Below are 25,582 nucleotides of genomic sequence, written 5' to 3'. Positions count from 1 at the left end.
ACAAGATGGCCTATAGATACAGCCCTGATCTGACACTCCTAGTCACAGCAGAGCAAGGGAGCTTATGCTCCCAGGCCAGCACCACTCCTGAGCTGCTGCCCTAAACCCCTGGTCTCTCGGGAGACAGCAAATGGGCTGGGGCTCCAGGTGCTTGGCCGGGCCGACGCCTTGAGCCCACTAGCAGACAAAGCAAGAGACATGGCAGACTCCCAATCTTCCGCACATACTCTGACTTGAGGAAGCGAGTAGTTTTGATGATCTGTTTGGTAGCTTCAACATAGCCGCTCTCACCGAAGTGCATCAGGGTGGCCCAGCAGGCTGCACTAATGCCACCAGGCCGTGAGCCCGCTATGGTCGGGGAAGCGTAGATGCCACCCTGCCAATCTGGATCAATGAAGAACTGATAGCTCCTGTACTTCTTCTCACTGTACAACACGACTGAAGAGCCTTTGGGGGCGTAGCCATACTGAGGGGGGAAGAAGTGGACATGTGAATACAGTTCTGTGTGGCAGCCCTGTCCCGGAACGCTGACATCATGCAAATTTCTCTCACATTCTCCATGACGTTTCTCACTCACGCTAAAAATCCCAACTCGGAATGTGAGGAGCGAGAGGGGACTGAAGGGATGGAATTGAAGTTGTCTATTTTAGGGATGAGGAAGTCTGAGGCCCAGAAGGAACACTGTTCTGGCCCGCTAATTAGCTTGCTTCCCCTCTCACCAACATGTGGTTTTCCTTATTTCAAACATTATTCCAGGGCAGTATGTCAGGATGAAAGCGACAATAAATTTCCACTGGAAGCCAGGAAAGGATGGAGTCTAGTCACTTGAGCAACTGAACTAATGACCTGACTGCGTTCCCACCCTCCGTTCCCACCCTCTGAGCTTAGCGCCACACTTCCTTTTTAAGAATGTGGGGGCACTCGGGGTCTGGGAGCTACTTAATCCAGCTCTCAAATAAACTGATCGAGATTTTGCCTCGGGCCACTGGAGGTGGCGGGCGTGGGCATTTCAAACGTGAGAAGCCACACATTCCTGAGCACCTTAAATTCTTCCCTTTTTCCAAAGGACTCTGCCATCAGCAGGCTCCTGTCACTTGCTAGGGGAGCCCAGTGGCCTGGGGGATACAGCGCTTACACACCTCCTCTCAGGAACTCCAGAATCAGCCCGCCTCTGCCCTCCACCCTAATAACCTCGAGGCTTCGGGGAACTCTTCAGGAGGGCCATGGCACAGAACGTCCTAGTTACAGAAATTCTCTCAGCCCTAGGACATAAAGTAACAGGCTCCTTTCCTCTACTGCTTATCACCTCTACCACTACACCCGGGAGACCTGAACAGCTGCCTTGGTGAAAGCAAAGAGCCAGATTTAATTTTACATTTTGGGGGAAGGCTAGTGCTTTAACCATTTTGCTGACAATAGCCAAAATAATCAACTGTCTACTCTGATTAACATTTGGTCCCGTCCCCCGCTCACCTTATGGGTATCCGCTGAAATGCTGGTCACACCTTTCACCCGGAAATCAAATGGCTGCTCCAGTGGGTATCCTGCTTTCTCCATAAAGACGATGAGGAAGCCCCCCAGACACGCGTCTACGTGGAGAGGTATTTTGTATTTGACAGCCAGCTAGTTCCAAAAAACAAGGCCCGTAAGAAAATTTCATTTAGAGCTCTATAACAAGAACTTTGCTGGACATGGATGGAAAGGTGGGCTGTAACCACAAGGCCATTTTTGACATTCCTAGTAAAAAAGTTCACCCTTCAAATGTATTTAGCCTTCAAAATAATGCATCTGAAATGTGGTATTTATTTTATATGTAAATATGCGGGGCCTCAGACTCATTGCAAAATCAAGCAGGAAATGAGTAGCCGTCTGATCCAGGCTGCCTCTGGAGGGGGACAAAGGTCCTGCTTTAGCAACTGCCGGTGGGGAAGGAGGGAGGGAGCGCTCTGGGGCCCCACACCGAGTACCACCCTCTGGCAAGCCTGCTCCTAAAGGCAGATTAGATTATTTCCTGACCTGAACTGAAATGCGAGTCCTACTTCCGGGTATCCAATCTAAACAAAGCCTTCTTCCTTCCATTATCCCTCCCCCAGAGCAGAAGCTAATAACCTTCGGAGGCCCCAAAGAGAGCAGAGCTAGCTGCAGGGCTGACCACGGAGCTGATGAGAGCTGCTCCCCACCACTGCGCTAAAATCTCAACCCGACGTCACTTCTGTTCGCCAAGTACTGTTATCACGAGAGTCCGTTTTACAACCTCAGCTTCGCTGCAGTGCAGTCCGCATGTCCCACATACCTTGGCCACTTCCGGGACAGGGTCTATGACGCCGTGCGGGAACTGTGGGGTGGAACAGACAAGCATGGCGGTGTTCCTGGAGATGGCTCTCCTCATGGCCTGGGGGTTGAACGTGGAAGGGAGAATGAGCATCCACGTCGCAGCCGCTCTCCCACTCCACTGCCAAGGTTAATTTGGGCTCCTGACTCAGAGTTTCAGTTCCCCGAGTGCCCCTCCTTCACCTCTCCAACCACCCACCACAGTAACAGAATACAAACAAGGCCCGACAGTCCCCCGGGGAAGAGTCTGAGAACACGACATAAAAACAGCTGAATCACTGTGAGGGAGAGAAGCATGCTGGGCTAAGAAGCCAGAGAGCAGCCAACTAGCAGGGAAACCTGGTGTAAACCACTCCGCCCAGCCTGTTTCCTCGTCTGTCAACTGCGGAGCTACTAATAGCCTCTACGACTTCCCTGGACGTCCTAAGGCTCAACGCAATTCCGACAGCGCTCTCAACACTGGAGAGTTCTATACAAATGCAAGGCATAAAATTAATTGCAAAAGGGATATTATTATTCAGCCTTATAAAGGTAGAAATCCTGCCATTTGTGACCACGTGGATCAGCCTGGAGGGCATCACACTAAATGAGCCGGGACAGGAAGACAAATGTTGCATGATCTCACGTGCACGTGGAACTTAAAAAGTTGAACTGTAGAAGCAGAGAGTAGAATGGCGGTTTCCAGGGGCTGGGGCGAGGGACTGGGGGTGTTGTCAAGGGGCACCAAGCTTCAGGCACACAAGGGAAGTTCTGGAGATACAATGTGTTGCCCCGTGACTACTTAACAAGTTTGCTGATACTGCGCTGCATACGTGGAATTTGGTCAGGGATCTAGAGTGTAGTCTTGAGTATCCTAACCATTAAAAAAAATGTTAACTATGAGAGGCGTTGTATGTTAAAAGCTTCATTGTCTTGATTACTTCACAATGTATACTTACATCAAAACATTAAACTGTACACTTCAAATAGATACAATTTTTAATTTGTCAATTAATTGTCCATTAATGCCTCAACAAAGGTGAGAGGGGATAATGCTAGTGCCAACAAACTGGAAGTTAACCATTATAATGGCAATGGTACTGACTCAGACCACTCAAAGCCACAGAGAGAGTCTTGGGGCAAGTTAACCCATGCTCACTTTACAGACAGAGAAGAGGAAGTGAGGGCGCTGAAGCAAAACCCTGGTCTTTAAAGTGAGGGACGAGGTTCAGCTTCCTATGAGACTCCAAGAACCTTGGGCCGCCATCAATCCCCGCCACCAGCGGTAGCTGTTGCAGCCCTGGCTGCCGCCTTCAAAGGCCCCGGAGCCCATCAGCATGAGAGGCTGGAAAAAACCAGTCCGTCGCACACTTCCTGCTTCTCACAGCCCAAGGCACACACGGCCCCTTGGAACTACTCACCCGAATGTCCACCTCCATCATTTTGTTCAGTGGAACCCGTATAATCTTCATCCCAAAATAATGGGCTGCTTTGTCAAACGCAGCATGGGCACTTTGGGGGGCCACACTAAACGACAGGGAAGAGGGAGTGAGGAAAGTCAGAGCCAGAAGAGGTTCCAGACCGCACAGTCAGCAGCTAGCCTAGACCTCCAGGAGTAAACTTCTGATTATTTTTCCTCAAAGTTTTTAGAGTGTTTATACTTTTATTTTTAAGCACAAAAAGAGGTCAAATGATATTCTAGAGAATCTTCTCCCTAGTACTTAGGAGATCATTGTGGCACTGGGAAGTGATCTCACATCAAAGGATCCAAAGCCATAAATTAGGGCTGACAGGTAAAAGGCCAGGGAGTTTGGGCCGGACTACTGTAAAGTGGAGCCTTTGAGTGGCTGCCTACCCCAGGACAGGTACGACAGGTGCGTCAGTGGGAGCAAGCTCCCTGACACAACACACATTCGCGCAGCAAACGCGAGACTGCCTGGCAGGGACGTTCAAGCAGCAGGCAAGCAGCGGAGCAGAGGTCCCTCCATCTCTGAAAGACTGTGAGCCACCCAAACCCCCATCTGTGCTGCACACCGGGAGCGGCACTGCAAATAGCGCTGCAAGAGGAAACCGAGTCACGGTTAAGTGCTTCCAGGCTGCCCTCACCTGCTCCACTCCGACAATTACCCTACGCCCTATTTAAGGGAGAAAAACCTCTACCACCGAGTGACTACCAAGCAGCAAAGACTTACGTGTGAAGAAAGATGGCGGCCGGATTTATTCTCTTAGGCTAAGTATGAATCACGTGCGACAAAAGCCCAGCCACTGACACTTGGGGAAATGCATTAACCCAAACACACCGTGCCAAGGAAAGGGTGCAGAGGGAAAAAATGCCACCAAATATCAAAATTATGTCCATGGGGTGGCAAGATGGGTAAATCTCAAAAAGATGTCAAACTTTTTCATCCAGAAAACTGCCCTCAGGTTCAATTTTCCTTAGGGAGAACCCCACCAAGGCGGCCTGTTACATTTAACTCGCTTTCACTGCACTAAAGTAAACACAGAGCTCTCCTTAGGCTCCACATGATTCATAACAAATACCACAGAATTCCAAGATGCAGTCCTGTCACTGTTAGAAGAAGGGTCTCATGCTTGCCTGCAGTATGTACGGGTGACTCACGTGTAAACTGGGAGTGGTGCGGGAGAGGGGGAATGACCCACTTAGGATTCTGGTGACTGAAGGGACAGGGGCCAAGGACCCGGGACAGGAGGCGAGAGGAGCAGAACCCCCGGAGGGAGAGGGCAGCAGCACAGTGTAGCGGTGTTCCATGCAGCAGCACTGCGGACAGGCGAGTCTAAAGGCGGGGGGATGACACAACCACACACGCGTACATTTCTGGACTTCTGATCCCGTTCTCTGCGGCCAGGTCCCGATAAGCTTTGCAGGCCATCAGTATGCTTTCTGTCCCGCCAGAGGTCACCTGCGGAAAAGGAGAGACACTGTCTGCAGAGAGAAGTTAGGGATAGTACCAGCGTGTACTTCTCGCCCTGATCTTGATGGAGATACAGAAAGAGTTAAGGTCTCACAGGCCGCAGGGCAGACACTGCGCTGTCTCCCAGGAGGAAAACTTGGCTTGGTCGGCTAAGCCCACGCTCAGAAGAGTAAGAACTACTGAATGAGAATGAGCAGAAGCGCTGCGCTGCGTGGGCAAATGCCCATCTGTCAGATCTGCACACAGTCCGTTTCCACACTAACTCCTCCGATGGCAGGTAGGATAGGGCATCTCATACTGTTCAAAAGCATCGGGACTACTGACTTTCATTTAAATTTTCGATGTCCAGCCCTGGCTCATGTAGCTCAGTGGATTGAGTGCCAGCCTGAGAACCAAGGGGTCGCTGGTTCGATTCCTAGTCAGGGCACATGCCTGGGATGTGGGCTGGGTCCCCAGTGGGGCTCATGTGAGAGGCAACCACACATTGATGCTTCTCTCCTTCTCTTTTTCCCTCCCCTCTCCTCTAAAAAGAAAGAAATAAATAAAATCTTTAAAAATAAATAAATTTTTGATGTCCACTGAAGAATGTGAAACTGTGAAGTTACAATTCTAGTAATCTATGTAATACATTAGAAGACTATGAAAAGATATTTAAGCATTCCAAAGTGAACTTGTGGTTTCTGACAAGTTTGAAAGAGAAAAGTAGAAAGTTCTACTTCGAGTTTGTTATCTTACCTGAAATCAAAACAAAAATCCTCATGTTTTTAAATGAAGTAAAATGTTTTCCTGAACCGGGTCTGGCAACTCTGATACAGGCAAATTTCTTTACTGAAGCTGAAACAAACGGGCTCATTTCACTCATCCTACTGTCTGCAGGGGGCTGTAGACTCGTCAGGGCGGGGCTCACTCTGTTCGTGACCGTATTCCCAGCACCGAGCCTATCCGCGGGCACTGAACACACCCACCATTAACCTTCTGTAATGTCCGATCGGACTCTCAGCAACCCACCACCAACACAGGCACGTCGTACCACCTGGCTACCTTCTGATGACACCGAAGAGGAATGATTCGAAAGTAAACAGAGAAGAAAGACTATAGCACGGACCTAGGTGGGTATTTTCTTAGAGTTACCATTTCCGAAGAGTCACATAATCTTACATAGCTTTTTCATTATACAGGTGAGAAAACTGAGCTGCTGCGAGACTGAAGTGATTTGCCCAACGTCACCCATTAGCATCTGTTGATAACAAGTAAAACTGTCTACGTTTCCGTATTTAGTATAGCTTAATACGAGATGGAATGAGAGAGGGTGATTACTGAAACTTCCTAAAATACCACCCACATATTTTTGTCCTACGTAGGGCAAAACAGCATTAGATACAAAGTCCCAGTAGTCGGGAGTTAATGAAAGACAGTCATTTTTGATTCAGGAAGTCGACATGAGGCATGTGACCATCATTCACGAAGTAACGCGCTGAGCTTGGGTGTCGGAGACTCGTCTGCAGGTCTCTGCACTTCAGTGCCAGAGAAACAAAACTGCTTATGGCTGAGGTCAGCTCCGCAAATCAGCAGCACGTCCTGTGGTCCCGCATAAAACCTCAGGACGTCACATGAGTCGGGAAAGGACCAGCAAAGTCAGTCTTCAGGAAGTCCGTCTCTTACCAAGGTCACGTGATGACATAAGCAAAGACGCTTCCAAACCCTACTTTATTCACTTCATGTGTCCCACTTTTAGTCCAGTAATTAATCCAGTCAACATCATTATTTGTTAACCAGAAACAGTACGTTTTTTCCTGTAAAAGCAGGGATACCTCACTTCTATTTCTAATTCTTATTTCTGATCCCCAAATTCTGTGTTTAAATATGCTGCTAGTCTCCCATTCCCCTACCCCCCTGCACACAAAGAAAAACAAAAATTTAGTTATGAAGAAGGTAGAAGCCTCAATAACTACTTGTTATTGTCAGTGAACTTTTTAAAAAGATTTTTATTTATTTATTTTTAGAGAGAGGGGAAGCGGGGGAGAAAGAGAGGGAGAGAAACATTAATGTGCAAGAGATACATTGATCAGCTGCCTGTTGTACACCCCTAACTGGGGACCTGGCCCACAACCCAGGCATGTGCCCTAACCGGGAATCGAACTGGTGACATTTTGGTTCGTAGGCCAACACTCAATCCACTGAGCCACACCAGGAAGGGTTCAACTTCTTTTAACATTTATAAAAACTCTTACTCTAGTATATGGTATGTATGTCAGAAAACAAGAGTAGAACATGACCTATTTGGAAAATTTTCTTTTTTTTCTCTCTCTTGTTTCTAAAGATTTTACTTATCTTTTAGAGAGAGGGGAGGGGAGGGAGAAAGAGAGGGAGAGAAACATTGATGTGTGAGAGAAACATCAATTGGTTGCCTCTCGCACACCCCCAACCAGGGACCTGGCCTGCAACCCAGATATGTGCCCTGACTGGGAATCGAACCGGCAACTTTTCAGTTGGCAGGCTGGCACTCAATCCACTGAGTCATACCAGCCAGGGCTGGAAAATTTTCTTCTAGGTGATGTTTGGTCCTAATGGCACTTGCATAAGCCAAGACCGTTTTCCTGGGCAACCTAGTTTTCTTTGGTACATAAAATCACCTCTCATCTATTCTGAGGCAAATAAAGCTAATAAAAGGGGAAAAAATTGAAGGCTGAAGGTCAAAGAACAAGAAGAATTTAATACCTTAAATGGGAATAGCCTAAAAATAGCCCAGGCATTAGGCTTTGTCTTCCTGTTTCCTACCTCTGAACTTTGAACTGTCTTTACCAAAAGCAGCTAGCTCCTTGAGACAAAGAGATGTAAGAAGATAGAGCCAAAGACTGAAGAGAAACTAAAACAATCCCAGAGACAGCTATCTGACAGAAGTCTAAGTGTTAGAAGAGACTGTGGATCTAGACCCTACCTTCTCCTGATCGCTGACACAGCCACTAACGAAAGAGCATAATGGAAGAGCAACTGTACCTAAGCAAAAACAAAACACCAGTACCCTAGCGGCAGACTGCTGGATTAAGACGGAAGACTAAAACGACTTCAGAGCTTTTCCCTCTCCTGATACCTGTGAGAATAAAGAAAAAAAGTAGTGAAAACACGCAATAACCAAGCAAGGAAAGACAGATAATCTGATGCAATAAACTTCAAATACTGGCAATGAAAAACAGAAGCAGAAGGTTCCAGTCTGTAGCAAAGGGTGAAACACAGTTGCTAATCCCTCTTCTAAACCCTGGAAATGATTAGGGTGAGTTAGCAAAATCCTGAGAATTCTCATTAACATCTCCCGATTCTTCAGAGAAGCAAATGGAAGGAGCTTCCTTATCTTCTCTCCTGAGCTTCAGATCAGTGAGTAAGGGACAGGCGGCTAGGGAGAGACAAGCAAAATGGGGAGAGAAGTGTGGACTGGTTCTTTAAAGTGAACACTTCAGGAATACAGAAAGGGGTAAAGACATCACCAAAGCCCAAAGGGATTACCCTCTTCCACCTAGGCAGGATGAACTCTGGTAGGTACCTTTTTAACTAAGTCTCAGAAGATGAGACCTAGCTATACTCTAATACAGGTGAAACAAAGCTTTAGCTGAGCCCTGCCTCAACCAAACACTCTCCGACAAGAAACCACGCACCAGGCATCAGAACAAAGAGAACGTTAGAGAGAGCCAAGATGGAAGGAAATGGTACGGCAATGGTGCAAGCACATACCAAGAAAAACACAGCGTGCAAAATAAAAGCCCAGCTCCGAAGGTAACCAACCACCTAAGGAACAGAAGGAAGTTCCTCATAACTCTTTCCCACTACAGGACAAAATAGCACAAGAACGTGAATTCAAGCAAGCAAGAGCAGAAAGGCCGAACACAAACAACGAAATGAGACTGCAGACCTTAAAAAACCGAAGTTCCAAAGAGCATCAATGCAGACTAATAAACACACAGAAACAGCAAGAAACAGAGTAAACACTGCTGAGAATGCCAAGGCTGACTTAGAGGAAAGATTTAAGGTAAGTTGAGTGAACCCAGAGAAGTAAGGCAGAGACTAAAAGATAGATTCCACTCCACCCCTGGAAAACCGTACCCATCTGGCCAGAGAGACAACCAACAAGCACCCAGAGAAGAACGACGGGGATGGTTGGCAATCCGGTTGGAAATCGTATTCTCTGTTGAGCAGCTGAGTAACGCAGGAAACACACAGGGACGAGAAGATTCAGAAGTAAAGAGGCTTGCGGGTATACAAAGGTCTCTCACACGGTGGGGGGTGGGGGTGGGGGAGAAGCAATTACGGGACTTCTAGTTCCAGCCATTCAGATTACACACCCTGGGCAACGATCCTCCCTGAAACAACGAAAAAGCCTGATACCACACTAATGTTTTCAACATCCACCACTGAGCTACCACAAAGAAATACACTGGCACTGCAAACAAAGCAAAATCAAAACCCTACAAGACAAGTGAGCGACAAAGCTGCTTTGGATGCTGAGGGCTGCCACCACCCCCTAGGGACCTCAACCGCTCACTCCGCCCCATGAGCAGGAGATAAAGTTAGGGCCTACCCACAGTAAGGAGGCCAATGAGACATGGCTGAAAAGAAAATGGAATTATGCCCATAGGGAGATACAAGAGATAAATCCCACTGGTACAAAAGAGGACAAGAAGAAAAACTGCTTTTCTCGGCCGTTTTTCAGGTAAAGAAGAACAATGATATCTGAAGAAGGTATATAACAAGACGGCTTTCATGTGGGTTTTTGGTCTGAATTCACACCACTTCTGTAGTGCAAAACTGTAAGCTGAGAATCGGACTAAAATTGGTCCAATGTGGTAGCACTTCCCAGCAACTCCCCGGAAACTGGCAGAATTACAAACCTTTTCTGGAAGAATTTAACTTCAATCTAGTTCTCAAAGTTAAATTCCCAGGAAAATGAGTGGTTTACAGTTTTAAAAAAATCACAACTACAAGGATACAAGAAAACATGAGTGAAACCAGCAGAAGCAGAATAAGGCTCATGAATAATGAACTGTCAGAAGAGAATATAAAATAATTATGTGCAATATATTTAAATAAACTATAAGCCAAGGACCAACAAAGACCAAAAAGACTTTTAGGGGGTTTTTTTGGGGGGGGTTAGTTTTTTAAGATTTTATTTATTTATTTTTAAAGGGGAAAGGAGGAAGAAAGAGAAACATCAGTGTGTGGTTGCCTCTGATGCGCCCCCTACTGGGGACCTGGCCCACAACCCAGGCCTGTGCCCTGACTGGGAATTGAACTGGTGACCCCTTGTTTCATAGGCCAGAACTCAATCCACTGAGCCACACCAGCCAGGGCAAGATTTTTTTAAAAAGGACCAAACAGAATTCCGATGAATGAAAAATACAGTAAACAAAACTTAAAAACCCAATGAAGACTGAAATGTAGATTAGACGCAACTGAAGAGGAAGTTAGTAAAACCCTGGCGCTGGTCACACGGCTCCTTTGTCAGCTCAGGGCCAGTCTCCTCACCCACCCCCAACTGCCCCAACCACCGTTGCTATCGGGAGTATCAGCTGCACTAACAGTTGTTACACCTTTACAGGTAAGGTTTTTCTGGCTGCACAAATGGCCGACTCTGGGTCCGGAGCAGCAACATACAAGATGAACATGGAATATTTCATCAAATAAAAATGAGGAGGAGCAGAAGGGGGAAGGGAGAGGAGGGGAGGGGTGGGGGGAGAGGGGGAGGAGAGGGAGGAGGAGGGCCATGAGACCTGTTTCTTGTCTTCATCTTTACCGGGTGAGGCCAGACTGTCTGGTGGTTGTTCAGCCTTTGGTCTCTCACCAGCTCGTCCTGCTGGCACAGGGGGACACCTGCATACTGCAAGCGTGGCGTCATCCCCCTGCTGTGTCACCCCGTTCAGCAAAATGCCGTAAGGGGACCTGCTGCTAGATCAGGACTGGTTCAGTTTTTAACGGTTTTGGAATTACTTTTGGGAAGTGAATGCCAGGAATACCAGTTTTGCTTGCTACTGAGTATCTGAACACGTTGTTTCACCATGGTGCCAACATAGCAGTATTAACAATACAGCTCGTTGGTGAAAAAACAATAAAGTAACTATGGAATGTTACCGTCTTCGGTAGGCCCTCCAGTAATTACATTTGCAGATGTTATAATGATTACTTTATGCATCGGGTAGGGTTAGCACCTCTAGGTACCGTGGGTTAAATCCAACTCTCTCCCCAGCGTAAGGTGAGATTTCATTTTTTTTCTAGAGTAGACAATATCAGTTTGTAATCAATCTAAACAGAAGTTTATTGATCACAGTTTAGGAAAACTAACACCTAATGGAAAGAATGGTTGAAACATGTGTGTCTTTAAATACCACGATTCCTCTTCCTTTATTCCTAAACTAACTGAGATTCGATTTGTAACAAAATCAGAAAGTAAACTTCCAGCTCAAGTAAAGTGAGAAAGTATATCAAAAAAATGACAAGATGGTTCAACAAAATTACCTAAGTAAATGGGTAGGAAAGTGGGCGGGCGGGTGGATGAAAGACATGACGGGAGAAAAAGAAAGGAGCAGAGAGCAGACAGGCCAATACACTTAGTGAATGCAGGGTGTCTTTATTCTAGCAGCTTTATGTAGCTTTTTCAAAGCAGAAAATTGAAGAGAAAAAATAGCTAGAAGACTCTATGCCAAAATGTTGATACTCTATGAATTACTAAACTACAAGCAGTATTTTTAAATTGCTACTAATCTGGATCTTTTTACAATAACCACACATTAGTTGCATAATAAAAAAAGTAAAAAATTTTAAATAAACTCTATTTTAAGCTAAAAAGAAAAAAAGATCACTACACAACACCTGCAAATACTTACACATCCACAGGAATCCGGGCCCCCGTTGAACAGAGAGCAAGCTATTCTCACGATCTCCGCCTCGATCTTCCGTAGTCCCGGGAAGATATCGGGATGCAGTGGGTTGCTCCATGCAAAGTCTCCGTAAGCCTACAGAGAGATGCAAGCAGGTACGGAGCAAGACGATTATACTGTACAGGATGAAGAATCATACACTAAACAAACGTTTCTAGGTATTAGGCACAACACTAGAACCTAGAAAAATGGTAAGATATGTTCAAAACATAGTGGAGGAGACAGACATGCAAACGCATTATCAGACAATGTGGTAGGAGAGGAAGTGTAAGTGTGGTTAAAAGCAGACAAGAGCACGAAGCACACTCGGTGTGCAGGCTGAGCTTTGACAGTCACTTCTAGCCGTGTAGTATCTCCTACGTTAAACAGGACAATTGAGGTGCTGATCCAATAGTGTGCCAGCGATAAGCAAATAACATAGCGAATGCAAAGCGCTTAAGTATCTGGCACAAAGCAGGTACTGTTCCAAGTGCAATACTAGATGTGTGCGCGCAAAGGTAAGGGGCCTTAAAGAGGGAATAATGAACGTCCTGAATGGTCTGGTGGTGTCTGTTGAGTGGAACCTTGAGAGAGAAAGAGGAACTCATCCTTCAGAATGGGGGAGTGCAGGGCAGAAAGGAAGTACAGCAAGAACTCCGCAAAAAGAAAAGGCAGGCGTGCCAGTAATGGTCGCCAACACTGAAGGGCCCTGAAGGGCCTTGTGTTTTCTGTCTCATAAGCAGCTTGCACTTTATCCTGTAGATGATACAAAGCCACTGAAGGACCTCCAAACACAGAAATTGGAGAATTATGCCACGATACAGCTGCCAAATCTATAATGTTTAACAAGGCATAAGCGGCTTCATGAGTGTGATAACCAAACAAGAAGGCTTAAATTTAAAGCCATCAGTCAATGCCAATTTTATATGGCAAAATGGGGTTTCAAAGATAAATCTGATAGAAATGGAAGATGCTAAAGGCAACGCAAAATGAGAATTATTTCAATTACAATTGAGACCACTGCTCACTCTCAGATCACCTGACTCGAGAGTCGGGTAGTGCAGGAAACGATGACCGAGTTTCTAGCCTTGTCTCTTCTCATCAAACAAAAGATGTCTTATTGTTAATCATCTCAAATGCTGGGACGGCCCTGGTAACCTGCCTTCTGTGCAGGGTGTCAGGAAAGCCTGGAAACTAAGTAACTTTGCCCTACTGCAGATTGAGGATGTCTTTGACAGTATTATACACATTCACCTGTTTGGGTGAAGAGAACCTTCTTAAACTTCTTTAGTTTTATTTTAACAAACTTTTCTTAAAGTAATTTTTAAATCACAAAACTAAGGAGACAAGAATGAAGCCATATAAATCGGCAGACACCACACCCCTCCTTCAAGCACTGGGCACGCACCTTGACCAGGAGCTCGGTGAGCTGCTCCTCCCCGCTGTACACGGCCCCGGAGGCTCTCCCTTCCTGCCACAGGACATCTGCAGAGAAAGGTAAGCCCACTGGGTCAGTAAGCAGAAAGCTTTCGGGAACACAGGTAGGTTCTAACAAGAAGAAATGCAGAGAATCCCCTCTGAGTTCAAAAGAAAAACAAGGTTTTGAGTGGAAATCCAAAGATGTCCTTACATGAACATCAAGAAAAATAAAATTCCAATAGAGCTATCACAGCAAAATAAAGATCATCAGTTAGTATCAACCACAGTCTGAAAGAGATGCGCACAGCACCGAGGGACAATACAGTCCAGTAATAATGCTGTCCTGTTCCCCAAGTGCCAACTGCCCTCCAACAGCAGAAAAACTGTCCTCTCGCTATGTATTCATTTGCTGTCCTCTGCACAGCTCAGCCTGGCCTTTTTCAGCAATTGCTTCCTTCGGTCTAGTCACAGGAAATGAGGGAACTGCTATGAGCAGAGTTGGCAGAGAAGAGCAACACAGAAGTAACATTTCAGTCTACAATCATCAGGGCTGGAGTCAGGGAACTGAATCCAAGACGACGCAAGCCACAGTGAGACATCCTAGTCTCAGGGCCCCTCCTTCTGACGAGCCTGGAAAGCCACACAGAATTAGGCACCTCTTTCCAGCAACATGGGCGGCAACATCCAGGATCAGGAACAGTCAACACTGGACAAAGCTCCGGGGAGAGGCTCCTGACCAAACTATAAGGTCCAACTTTCCACTTCCTGCCTGAGGTTCCATATTATACTCTCTGGGTTAGACCAACAAATCCGTCAATGTGGGTGTCTCAAGTCCTTTTGCTACAATATGGCTGTGCCCTACTGAAACAGGGTAGTGAGGAAGCTATAACAGAAACACTAGTTAGAGATGACAGTCACGGGCTCTACAAAGCAAAGACTTTCAGCTCCAACAGGAGCGCAGAGGACTGAGTAGTGAACGTCGAGACTAACTCCTCCATCTCGTGCAGTCTGCCCAGCTCTGGCCTGCTGCCAGCTGGACGTCCCCGCTTTCCTTAGAGGACGCTGCTCCGTACCAGGTGTGCCTTCAGACCAGAGGTCCCCAGACTTTCAAAAATAGGATACATGGTTTCATTTCCTGTTCTTTTGCTGGTGCTACGGAGTATGGCAATGGACAGTGACTTAAAAATGGAAGGGAAGGAAGTACGGTGGCAGCAACCAGCCCTCACCATGCAGAACCTTTCCTGCCCAGGCCTCAGAGTGCTAACCCCTGCCTTGTATCACCTCTACATCCCGGACGGTATCTAATTTCGTACCAGCCAATGTCAAAAGCTCAACACATTTCAATTAGACACTTCAAAAGGTATTTTTTGAAATGCAATGTGGTATCCTGGGTTGGGTCCTAGAACATAAAAAAGGACATTAGTAGAAAAAACTGGTGAAATCGGAATAGAATTTGTAGTTAATAGTCTCATACTGAAGTTAATATAAATTATGACAAACTAAAAAGCCTACTTTTCAAAAGTATTTATAATATGACTTTAATCTGTAATAAACATGCACTTGTGTGTTCATAATAATTAACACTTATTGAGCACTTTCTGCATTTACATGTATAATCTCATTTAATCTCTATGACCGTTCAATAAGTACTATTATTCCTGCTGCAGAGAGCCAGAAAATGAAGCACAGAGAAGTGAAGCAACTCACTTGAGGTAATACCTGAAGTGGCCAAACCGGGATGTGAATGCAGGCTGAGCCCACGGGCTGTACTCCCAAACATCGAGCTTCTTGTACTTGGTACATCCACCCTTCCGCATGCATGTATATTCGTGTGTGGGTGTGTTTATTACATAAAATCACTATGAACATTCTGGTATGCACATGTATGCACAAAATCTGTGTTCGTCTTTGGAGGAAGGGATTATATTCATTTTTTATTTTTTTGCATTTATAAAGATTTAACAATTTCTATAATAGATCTGTTTCATTTTTATTACCTGTTTTCTTTTTAAATAACAAATGTATCGTTTTATTCGGTTTACAAAAGGAAACGGAACCAAGTTCCATTGTCTCTGAGATTTGTTTGTTTGATGGATGAAGGATGCATCTAAGTACAATTTCTAAAATATAAAAGCCAACGTCTTGAGACAGGGGTTGGGCCCTCCTGAGCATACAAGTTCCAGGGAGGAACTGCTCTTAACCCTCGCAAACACAACGGACCGCCCTCCCAGGTCAGTGACGAAGGCAGTACGCGAGCGCCGAGAACCATACCCAGGCAGCTGTACTCCTTGAGCTTCTCCAGAACCGCAGCCGGGCTCAGGCCTTGGGAGGGCAGAACTTTCACATACTCTTTGTCCACTTGCAGAAATGACATGCTCTTGCTGATATCATCCTTGACCTTGTTCAACTCATCTTGGATCTCCAAAGGTAAGAAAAGCGAAGTTAGCAAGGCTGGGCACCACACAAACACGACGGAAAACGGAGGGTGTTTCTTCTTAGGGAGGGACGGCGACAGTCTGCGCAACACTTTCTTAGAAGTCTGAAAAGTCAGCTTTCGCTCTAAGGGTCAGAGATGCACTCGACCCCCAGCCCCTCCTCTGCCACATCCACATCACCCCTGCTTTACTTGGTTTGCATTTGCTAATGTCAGCACATCTCTGAGGGCAATATTTGGACCTTGTTCCTGCCCTGGCAGCAGCTACAGTGTTTCTGCTAAAGAAACAAAGACAGAGCCATAAACAGCCACCAAGCAGCAGTGAAAGGGATTCTGGTGCTTGTGCAGGTGATGGGCCCCTTCACAGACAGGTACGGAGCGCAGGAGGGTCAGGAGGCCCCACACCACTCCTGCTGTCTAGGCTCAGCCGTCCCAGGCAGTGCCAGGAAGGCTGCCTTCTGTCAGGTTGTCGACAGCTTGACCCGTAAGTGCTAGGAGGAGCTAAAAGTCCTTTCTGCTACGTAGTTTATCACGAAGAAATAACTCCAGTTGTTTCTTTTCCATCCTCACAACAACAGTTTCTGGGACATGTTCTTTGGTTCATTTGCTCATTTACGCAATAAACATTTGTTGAACTACTACCAAGAGCCAGGAATACACAGTGAACAAAACAAACTGAGGTGGTACAGAATGGGGAAAAAAATCGTGTTTTCAAGAAACTTAATTTTAGCAGCAGAAACAGAAAATAAAGGTAATGCAAAGTGCTGGGGGCAGGGCGGGAGGGGAGCAGAGTAAAGAGGTAGAATGGCAGGGGCCGCCATTTGTGATAAGAGATGCTTGGCTGGCAGGTGAGAGATGAGCGGCGACAGCCTGTGTGTGTCACAGTGATGTGATTTCAGCAAGAGGCCCAGGCTCTCGGCCCAAACATTCAGGTTTTCTCGTCTCTAGCTCTGGATGATTAGAACACAAGAGGACCTTCTGATGTGGTCCTCCCGCTTCTTTAGAATGTACCTACAGCCGCCTAACAGACAGGCACTGGCAGGCACAGGGGCCATATTCTTGGATAGTGCTGGGGTGCTGGAGCATGTGATGAACATGAAGACAACTTTTTTTTTAGATTTTACTTATTTTTAGAGAGAGGAGAAGGGAGGGAGAAAGAGAGGGAGAGGAACACCAATGTGTGATTGCCTCTCACATGCCCCCAGCTAGGGACCTGGCCCACAACCCAGGCATGTGCCCTGACTGGGAATCAAACCGGCAACACTTTGGTTCCCAGGCCAGCACTCAACCCACTGAGCCACACCAGCCAGGGCTAATTTCTAAGTTCTAAAGAAAGAATTCTGCTGTGGCGGGCATGCAGGCAGTAACAGACTATACTGTTCTAATAAGAGAACAGACACAAGATGATGAGAGTTATCTCAGAAAGTGCAGCAAGCACTTCCCACCCCTGATTCTCACCTCAGGTCCTCTACCACATTTTAAGTTCTTCACGGCATTTATTTCAAAATGAAATTCTTATGTATTTGTTTACTTATTTATTTTTGTCTTTCCTGCTAAAATGCAAGTTGCACAGATGAAGGACTAGGTCTTACTCCCCACTGCACCCAGAATAACAGCTGACACTGAGCACAGGCTCAATAAGCATGTCCTGAGTAAGTGAGCGTAAGCGAATGAACGGCAGGCGGACACACACACGCTCGCTCAAGTAACTGCCTCTAAGACTCAAAATCTGCTCCAAAAAAAAAGGTGACTGATTATACAGTTCCTAAGTCCCTTCCAATTCTGTTAGTTTATAAATTTAAGCCCTGGCTGGTGTGGCTCAGTAAATTGAGTGCTGGCCTGCAAACCAAAGGGTCGCAGTTCGATTCCCAATCAGGGCACAAGCCTGGGTTGCAGGCCAGGTCCCCAGTAGGGGGCGTGTGGGAGGCAACCACACACTGATGTTTCCTTTCTCCCTTCTTTTCCTCTCTAAAATTAAATAAATAAACTCTTTAAAATATATATATATTTAAAAATTTAAGAGTGGGTTCTGAAACCCTAGGATTGTCTCAAAATCTGAAATTGAAAGAGAAAAGACTGAAGAATAAGGGCGGGAAAAATACAGGGACTGGTAAGAGGAAATACTAGTATCCTTGGTGAGGCAGTCCACCCAGTACATATATACCCTTTATTCTGTAGCGACTGAGGTAGATTTCATTTGGGGGCTTAAAATAAGCTGAGGTGAAATAAAAGCCTGTCTCTCTACGTCATGCTCCATCTCCACCCCATTTATTACTTCTACTTCCCCACAGGAAATGGACCCAAAAATACATAGTTTGGGGGAGTTAATACAGGGGTCTGAGTGGACTTCGAAAAGGCTAAAGATGCCTGATGTCTTTTTTGGTCTGGCCAGAAAAGCAAATTGAAAGCCAGAAACAAAAGAAAGACTGAAGGGAAGTTGAGGTGGAGGGCAGGGTACTGGGGAAACGGAAGACAGCAAGAACTCTTGTGGCTGCCTTAAGGCTTGCAACTGGGGGCCTGCCCTGTTATCTGCATCTGCGATAAAGAGCCTGCAGGAAGGGGACAGAGGTGACTGTCTTATCCTCAGGGTGGATGAGGGTAGAGAAGATACAGTGAAAAGAACATGCTAGACTACCAAGAGGTACAAAGAGCAGGAGAATAGCTCCGTTATCTAAGTTTCTAAACCTGGATTCAGCAAACCACAACCTGGCCCATGCCTATTTCTGTAAACAAAGATTTCCTGGAACAAAGCCAGGCTGTTCCTTTACCTTTGATCCTATCGCTGCATTCCTTCTACACGGGTGGAGTGGAGTGGAGGAGTTGGTGAAAGACTGGGTATGGTGCGCAAAGTCGAAAATGTTTCATATCTAGCCCTTTACAGAAAAAGTTGGCCAACCCTGATCAAACCACGTAAGCACCCGACCCCTGCTTACGTAAATACCTAAAATCAGCCCAGCCAGATATTGCTCCACAGCACCATGTCACTTCCGCCAAGTTTTCTAATTCCAAATTCTTGACAGACATCTCACTTCTCCTTTGGTCACGTGTTGGAGAAAAGGTTAAGTCAGGTTTCTCAATCCTGGGGCTGCTGACACGTTCAGCCAGAGGATTCTGCTGTGGGGGAGCCGCCCTGGGCATCGCAGGACGTGCAGCAGCATCCCTGGCCACTACCCGCTGTGAGCCCACAGCATCCCCCTCCCATTCTGGTCATCCAAACTGGCTTCAAACACCGTCAAATGTTCCTCGGAGGCAGAGGGCAAAATCACACCTCCCGCTTGAGAATACTAGGCTCGGTAACGAAAAAGAAAGAGGTATCACCATGGGGCGGGGTAGAGCAGAAGACCTACACAGATTCCACTTACCTTTCGACCAATAATAGGCATCTTCCTGATGAGCTTAAAGCATCTCTTCTTGAACCTTGACCATAGACCTGGAAGAAACAAGTGGGTCTGTTACCCCAGTACGCCTCCATGGATGCAACACACCCGTCACGACACACGGACGACTCCAACACGTCCGTCCTCTGCCACCCCACTCGCCTTCGGGTCACACAGGTAGAGGTTCTTTCCTTTAAAATAAAAACCTTTTCAATTTAACTTTTTAAATAAGTAATACATTCACATGGTTCAAAAAGTAAAAAACAAACAAATATACACACAGAAAGTCAAAAGTTTCTCATCTACCCCCAGATCGTCATCCTACCCCCAAGTAAACACTACTATTAGTTTCTAGAACACCCTTTTAGAATTCCCTATGTATATGCAAGCAAGAATAAAGACCTATTCTTATTTGTCTCTATTTTTACCCGAAAGGTGGCATGTTCTACACTGTGTTAGAATTCCCTTTTCTGCTCAGGGATATTCTCTCAAAGATCAGTGCTTCTTCACTCATCTTTTATAGCCACAGACCCGCAGGGGTGTCCAGCCTTCTGGCGTCTCTGGGCCGCGATGGAAGAGGAGGAGTTGTCTTGGGCCACATATTAAATACACTGTGACACATAATCATAAAAAAAGAAAATCTGATCATATTTTAAGTAAATTTACGCTTTTGTGTCGGGCCTCATTCACAGCCATCCTCGGCTGCATGCGGCCCGCGGGCTGCTGGAGGATTTCATTATACTGATGCCCATACTTTACTTAGCCTGCCCCTTCCTGAGGGACACCGAGGCTGTCTGTAATATTTGCTAGGACAAGTCATATTGAAATCACCCTGTAACATATAACACACTGCATACATAAGAGAATACCCAGGATAAGCTCCCAGAAACTGAACTGCTGGGTCAAATGACATATGTATTCCAGAGGTTTTTACCTTCTCAAGGTTTACAGGGGCCAACATTTCTCTTCACACCCACAAAACAAATGACCGACACATGCGTTTTGCAGGATCTAGGCTCCAGGCTCTCACTCGACACACACCCTAACAACATTTCTGGACCTAAAAAGGCTTTCCATACCAGGACACCAAGCAGACCACTTCCGTCAGGAAATACACAGGACAAACTGGGATCAAGCAGGATCCTGTTATTACAAGAATTATAAGAACATGCATCGAAACAGACTATTCTACTTTAATGAATTTACATTCAGTGTATCTCACCTGACTCTGACAACAAGATTTGAGGTTGGCAAGGAACGTGCTACCTACTATGCAAAGGCAGCAACAGATCAAAGCATTAATAACTCGCTCCAGGCCGCGGATCAAACCACTGATGGAGCGGGGATTCAAGTGGGGTCTTTGCTTTTCTAGTCCGAGACTCCCAGGACTCTATGCTGCGTCAAGTGCACAAGAGAAATTTTCAGTTACCCCAAGTGTGTATAAGGGATCTAGACCTTGCTTTCGTGCACGGCATGCACTGAACGTGAACTTTTACTGCACTCCGAGGCTGTCGGGGCATTCCAACTTCTCTGGCCGCAAGGAACACGCTCTTAACAATAACAACAGCACACGTGCGTACCTTCTTTTGGTGTCATATACGAAGTCTCGCGTCTTTACTTGTTGTCTCTACCCACTCTATAGCGCCTAGCACTGTGGTCAACACTGTAAATGTCTGGGACAAAACCAGGTAAGACACGGACTGAGGAAGAAGACGAAGGGATTGCAGCCACTTGTCTGTAGTTACTTTTTTGTTTAAATTCTGAAGTATTTCCTTCAGTCCCACGTTCTACACATTGTGATATGTAAATGAGATCTTACTGTATGTACGATATTGTGTACTCTTCGCATTTAAGCACGTTCTACATTATTAAAAATTCTTCTTAAACTATTTTTAAAAGTTATTATAATGGTCCATCAAATAAGTATAACTTAGTATGATATTTAAGCTGCTTGTTATTTGGCTGTAGTTGACCATTGAACAACATAGGTTTGAACTGGGTGGGTCCCCTTATACACAGATATTTTAAAATACTCAGCCCTCCACATCCCCAGGTTTCACATCCACGGATTCCACCACCTGTGGATCAAAAACAGCACTTTCGACCCGCAGCTGGCAATCTGCAGATGCGGAGGACAGACGGCCTGCGTTGTTCTGTGCTATTTCATGCGAGAGACTTGAGCACCCATTGAGTCTGGTACCAGTGGGGGTCATGGAACCAATTCCCCAAGGACAGCAAGGGACTGCAAGTAAGTTTTGGGGGGAATCAAAAGTTGTACACAGATCTTTGACTGTGCAGGGGTCAGCCCCCCTAACCCCACCCTGTTCATGGGCCAACTGGACCCCTAACAACGTTAAAGCTGTAAAGACCTGGAACCACTTCCTTACTTAGTAAGTGAAATAATTAACTAACAAGGTGGCAAGAGGTCCAAAAATCAGCAAACTGAGTCCGGTGCCCCACAGTACTGTAGTACAGTACTGACGAGGAGGAGGAGAAAGAATCAACTAATCTGGTAAAAGAGGTGGGACAAAATGGTATAGGGTACAAAGAACAGGACACAGAGTCAGGGATGGAGAAATTAAAAATGAAAAGACCATGTGGTCGCGACCTAAAAAGATGATCTCAAAAGTGGAAGTCCCCAGAGGCACAGAAAGAAAAGTACTTAGAATATGTTACGGTAATAAACCAGGAAATGGCAGTGTAAGAACAACGCGTGGCTCTTACGGTTTACAAGTTCCTTTCGCACACATTTTGCCACTCAATCCTCACATTACCTGTGACTAGGTAAGGCAGGGATTATAGCAATGCCATTTCAGGGTGAGGAAGGGAACTTAAGGGTGTTGTCCTGGCTAAAAACTGGAAGAGCCGTTATCCCACCCTCCTCCCACATAACTGATTCTGTGGATGAACTGTGGACATCTCAGTTAAAACCAACACCAAGCTGTAAGGATTTGAGCTGATGACCCCAGGGCAGACATAAGGAAGAGCGAACACCTTAGAGAGCTGCCAACCCCTGCACACCCTCCCACCCCACTCCTCCAGCTGCTTCTAGTTCTTATCTACCCTGGCATCCGTCCTGTGTTCTATAATTACCCTTTCCCCTCAGACAAGAATCCAGTCTCAAGATTAGCAAAGTTTATCACTAGCCCAGACTTTGGACTCTCCTGGGGCAATATACCAGAAATAACTTGATTGTTCAGTGATAGTAGAATAAATACTTCTACGTGAGCAAGGTTCTGAAAAAACGGCACTGCCGTGCACACGGTCTGCAATGTCTGGAGGGAAGACAGCCTTGTGTCTAAAATTCAAGTTGGAGTCACAAAGCAAGTGTGTTGTGTGTGCATATGTGTGAAACTACATGAAACTGCCGATATCCAACAATGTCTAACCTACAAAAACTACATTTTGTATGCACACATAATATAGACACATAGCCCTGGCTGGTGTAGCTCAGTGGATTGAGCACCAGACTGCAAACCAAAGGGTCGCAGTTCAATTCCCAGTCAGGGCACATGGTGGGTTGCGGGCCAGGTCCCCGGTAGGGGGTGTGCAAAAAGCAACCACACATTGATGTTTCTCTCCCTCACTTTCTCCCTCTAAATATAGATAAATTAAAATCTAAAAAAACAAATAAATATATATATAGAGAGAGAGAGTGAGAGAGAAAGAGAGAGAAAGAGAGACGGAGAGAGAGAGGGAAAGAGAGAGAGAGGGAAATAGTGCTTATATCTAGGTAGCAAGATTTTAATTTTGTTTTTATGGCTTATCTACATCTGATTTTCTACAATGGACACATACTACTTCTATAATAAATTATTAAAAATAAAACAACAGAAATGGCTGAGGCCAGCTCACAGAGATTTAGGTGGCACGTATCATCTATACCCCGCTACTATAATTTTCGCGTGGAATGCTCCGAGGCCAGTGCATTCTTTTTTGAACGCTAAAGGCGGTCAGTACCAGGACCTACGATGGCTATGCTTCCACTACCAATGAAGCCAAAAGCACAGGGGCACCATGCGCTGCAGAGCTAGAAACAGAGGTAAACACCTAAAGCTAATGCGGGTCAGAGCAAAGACATACAAATCCCTAACGTCAGTCTGGTGTCACAGATGCAGCACCTTGAAAGGAAGGGTACACACAACAGTGGCTGTAGGGCCGGGGAGAGCAGGGACGGGGAGGGACTGCCCGGCGGGTGCACAGGTTCCGTTTGGGAGGGGGAAGCTCTCGAGAGGGACGGGAGCAACGGCTGCACAACAATGTGAACGTACTTAACGCCATGAACTCTGCACTTAGAAGTGGGGAAAATCGTAAACTTTATCCTCTGCATGTTCATCTTATCACAGTCAAAAAAGAAATGGAGAACAGCACATCCAGTGCTGCTCCCAGAGTTCTCTGGACCAGGTCAGTTCACCTGGAAGGACAGGACGGTGGGCTCACTGAATCTAACGCTCCCCGGCCGGGGAAGCGCTAGGCCTGAGCAGAAGCACAAGGGACTGTCCATTTCCAAACCGCAGAGCAGAGGCCGCAGGAGTTAGTCAGTCTAATCTGTAAGAGTTTAAGAGAAAATCCTGCAAGGGGCCCTGGCCAGTAGCTCGGTTACTTAGACTGTTGTCCCAAAATGCCAAGGTTGTGGGTTCGATCTCCAGTCAGGGCACACACAAGCATCTACCAATGGGTGCAGGATGGGTGGAACAACAAACTGACGTGTGTGTCTGTCTGTCTCTCTCAAAAAGAGAGAAAAAAAAAAGAAAATCTTGCAAGGACTAGGAGCTGAAGCTGAGGCCTGGGCTTTTACAGCTACAGCGAGCTAATTTTACTCCACGGGATTACTACTAGAAAGGCTCGTGGCCATCTGCGTGACAGATGCAACAGCATTTGGTTTCTCATTTGATTTTCCTGGGGGAAGAGAAAGAAGAGCAGAAAACACACAGTTAGAGAACCCCTTCAAACAGATGTCATCGGGGGAAAAAATAGTTGTGGAAATTTTAAACAAATGACAAATGACAAGCAAATCTCTTCAGTGTTACTGGTTTCTTATCCAAGGAAGTTCATCGGGACACCCGACTAAGAGTGCAAAGGAGCACAGGGAGGGAGTGCTTCAGGACCCCCACCCCCCTCCCGCCACTTCCTTACCAGACACAGCCAGCAGAGGGCAGGGATTCACAAGGAGGAAACATGCAACCAGGCGTTTGGGGGGTTTCTGAGGGGTGGGGTGGGAGGGTGGGCAGGACCTTGGGAAGGATGATTTACAAACTGATTGCTAACAGACTTCTCATCTTCTATACTCAGAACTGGCTTCCCCTTCCCCGTGTCAGTTAGCTCCCAGAGGCACTCCCCAGGAAGCTCCAAGTGCTCTGTCCCCCGACATCTGAAGTTCAACTGCAAGAAGACAGGGACCCCCTATTACTTGTGTAGCTACCCCAGAGCCTGGCACAGTGCCTGGCACGTGGCAGACACGGAAATGACCACTGCACGAGTGCCGTTCCAATTCCACCGCTCTTGGAGGGACGGCCGCAAGGGAAAGCCGAAGTTCGTGCTGTGGGAGCTCCGGGGGGCACACTTACATTCCAGACAGGAAGCTACACCTGAAGAAGGTTTATGCCCACGCTGAGATCCGGGTGGATCCTTATAATGACTCATTTCTTACAAGCTTTTACGTAAGCCGCCCAGTCCAAAAAACTCCACATAAGCAGCACCAGTTACACAGGAGTCCTGGCAGAACTTTACCAGTCAGAGGACAACGTCCCACTTCCCATTTAAACAAATTTTAAAAATCAGAACCAAACCAAAGGGCAAGAAATTAGTCTAATCCAGCAGCAATGGATTAGAGCCAGTGAGCCTCCCCGATACCGTTACAGAGAGGACAATGTACTTACTCTCTGGCTGGAAGACAAACTCGTACACCCAGACTAGCAGCAGGGTCCACACGACACTCCATGCAATCAGCTGCCAGGGCTCATATTTGGTGCAATGCCCATTTACGTAATTCTTGGCCTTCGTGGAGTATACTTCCAAAATCTCAAAGTAGGGCTCAAAGGTCTTCTAGAAACAAGAGAAAGAAGAAATATTACATTCAGAGAGAGAGAAAGGAAGTCTGTTCTTAGTTTGTTCTTCACTCTCACTTTTCAAGGGCAAGGCCAGTGGTGACCGGGCCCTACCCCAGCCGTAATCTTATCACCCTCTAAGGTCCTCAGAGCTTCTGCT

The 25,582-nt window shown here is 46.3% G+C and overlaps 1 protein-coding gene across 7 annotated transcripts in view; it reads right to left on the bottom strand.

Moving 5' to 3' along the window:
* Positions 1–25,582, bottom strand: part of SGPL1 (sphingosine-1-phosphate lyase 1) — a 49,727-nt gene that overhangs the window by 5,143 nt on the left and 19,002 nt on the right. For 4 of the 7 annotated variants that reach the window (XM_053922117.1, XM_071221231.1, XM_053922118.1 and 1 more), the window contains 10 exons: positions 25,255–25,417; positions 19,361–19,428; positions 15,836–15,983; positions 13,554–13,630; positions 12,113–12,241; positions 5,143–5,231; positions 3,732–3,837; positions 2,294–2,392; positions 1,474–1,623; positions 228–466 (listed from right to left, as the gene is read on the bottom strand). In XM_053922117.1, the coding sequence (XP_053778092.1) occupies positions 228–466; positions 1,474–1,623; positions 2,294–2,392; positions 3,732–3,837; positions 5,143–5,231; positions 12,113–12,241; positions 13,554–13,630; positions 15,836–15,983; positions 19,361–19,428; positions 25,255–25,417 (1,268 nt within the window). Of the gene's footprint in view, positions 1–227; positions 467–1,473; positions 1,624–2,293; positions 2,393–3,731; positions 3,838–5,142; positions 5,232–12,112; positions 12,242–13,553; positions 13,631–15,835; positions 15,984–19,360; positions 19,429–25,254; positions 25,421–25,582 lie in introns of all 7 variants that reach the window. The other 3 variants (XM_024561125.3, XM_053922116.2, XM_045195971.3) reach the window with 1 other exon arrangement.

This window comes from Desmodus rotundus, chromosome 4 (assembly GCF_022682495.2).
Source record: "Desmodus rotundus isolate HL8 chromosome 4, HLdesRot8A.1, whole genome shotgun sequence".
NCBI lineage: Eukaryota > Metazoa > Chordata > Mammalia > Chiroptera > Phyllostomidae > Desmodus > Desmodus rotundus.
Note: the sequence above shows the minus strand (reverse complement) of the source record. Positions and strands in the feature narration are given on the sequence as shown.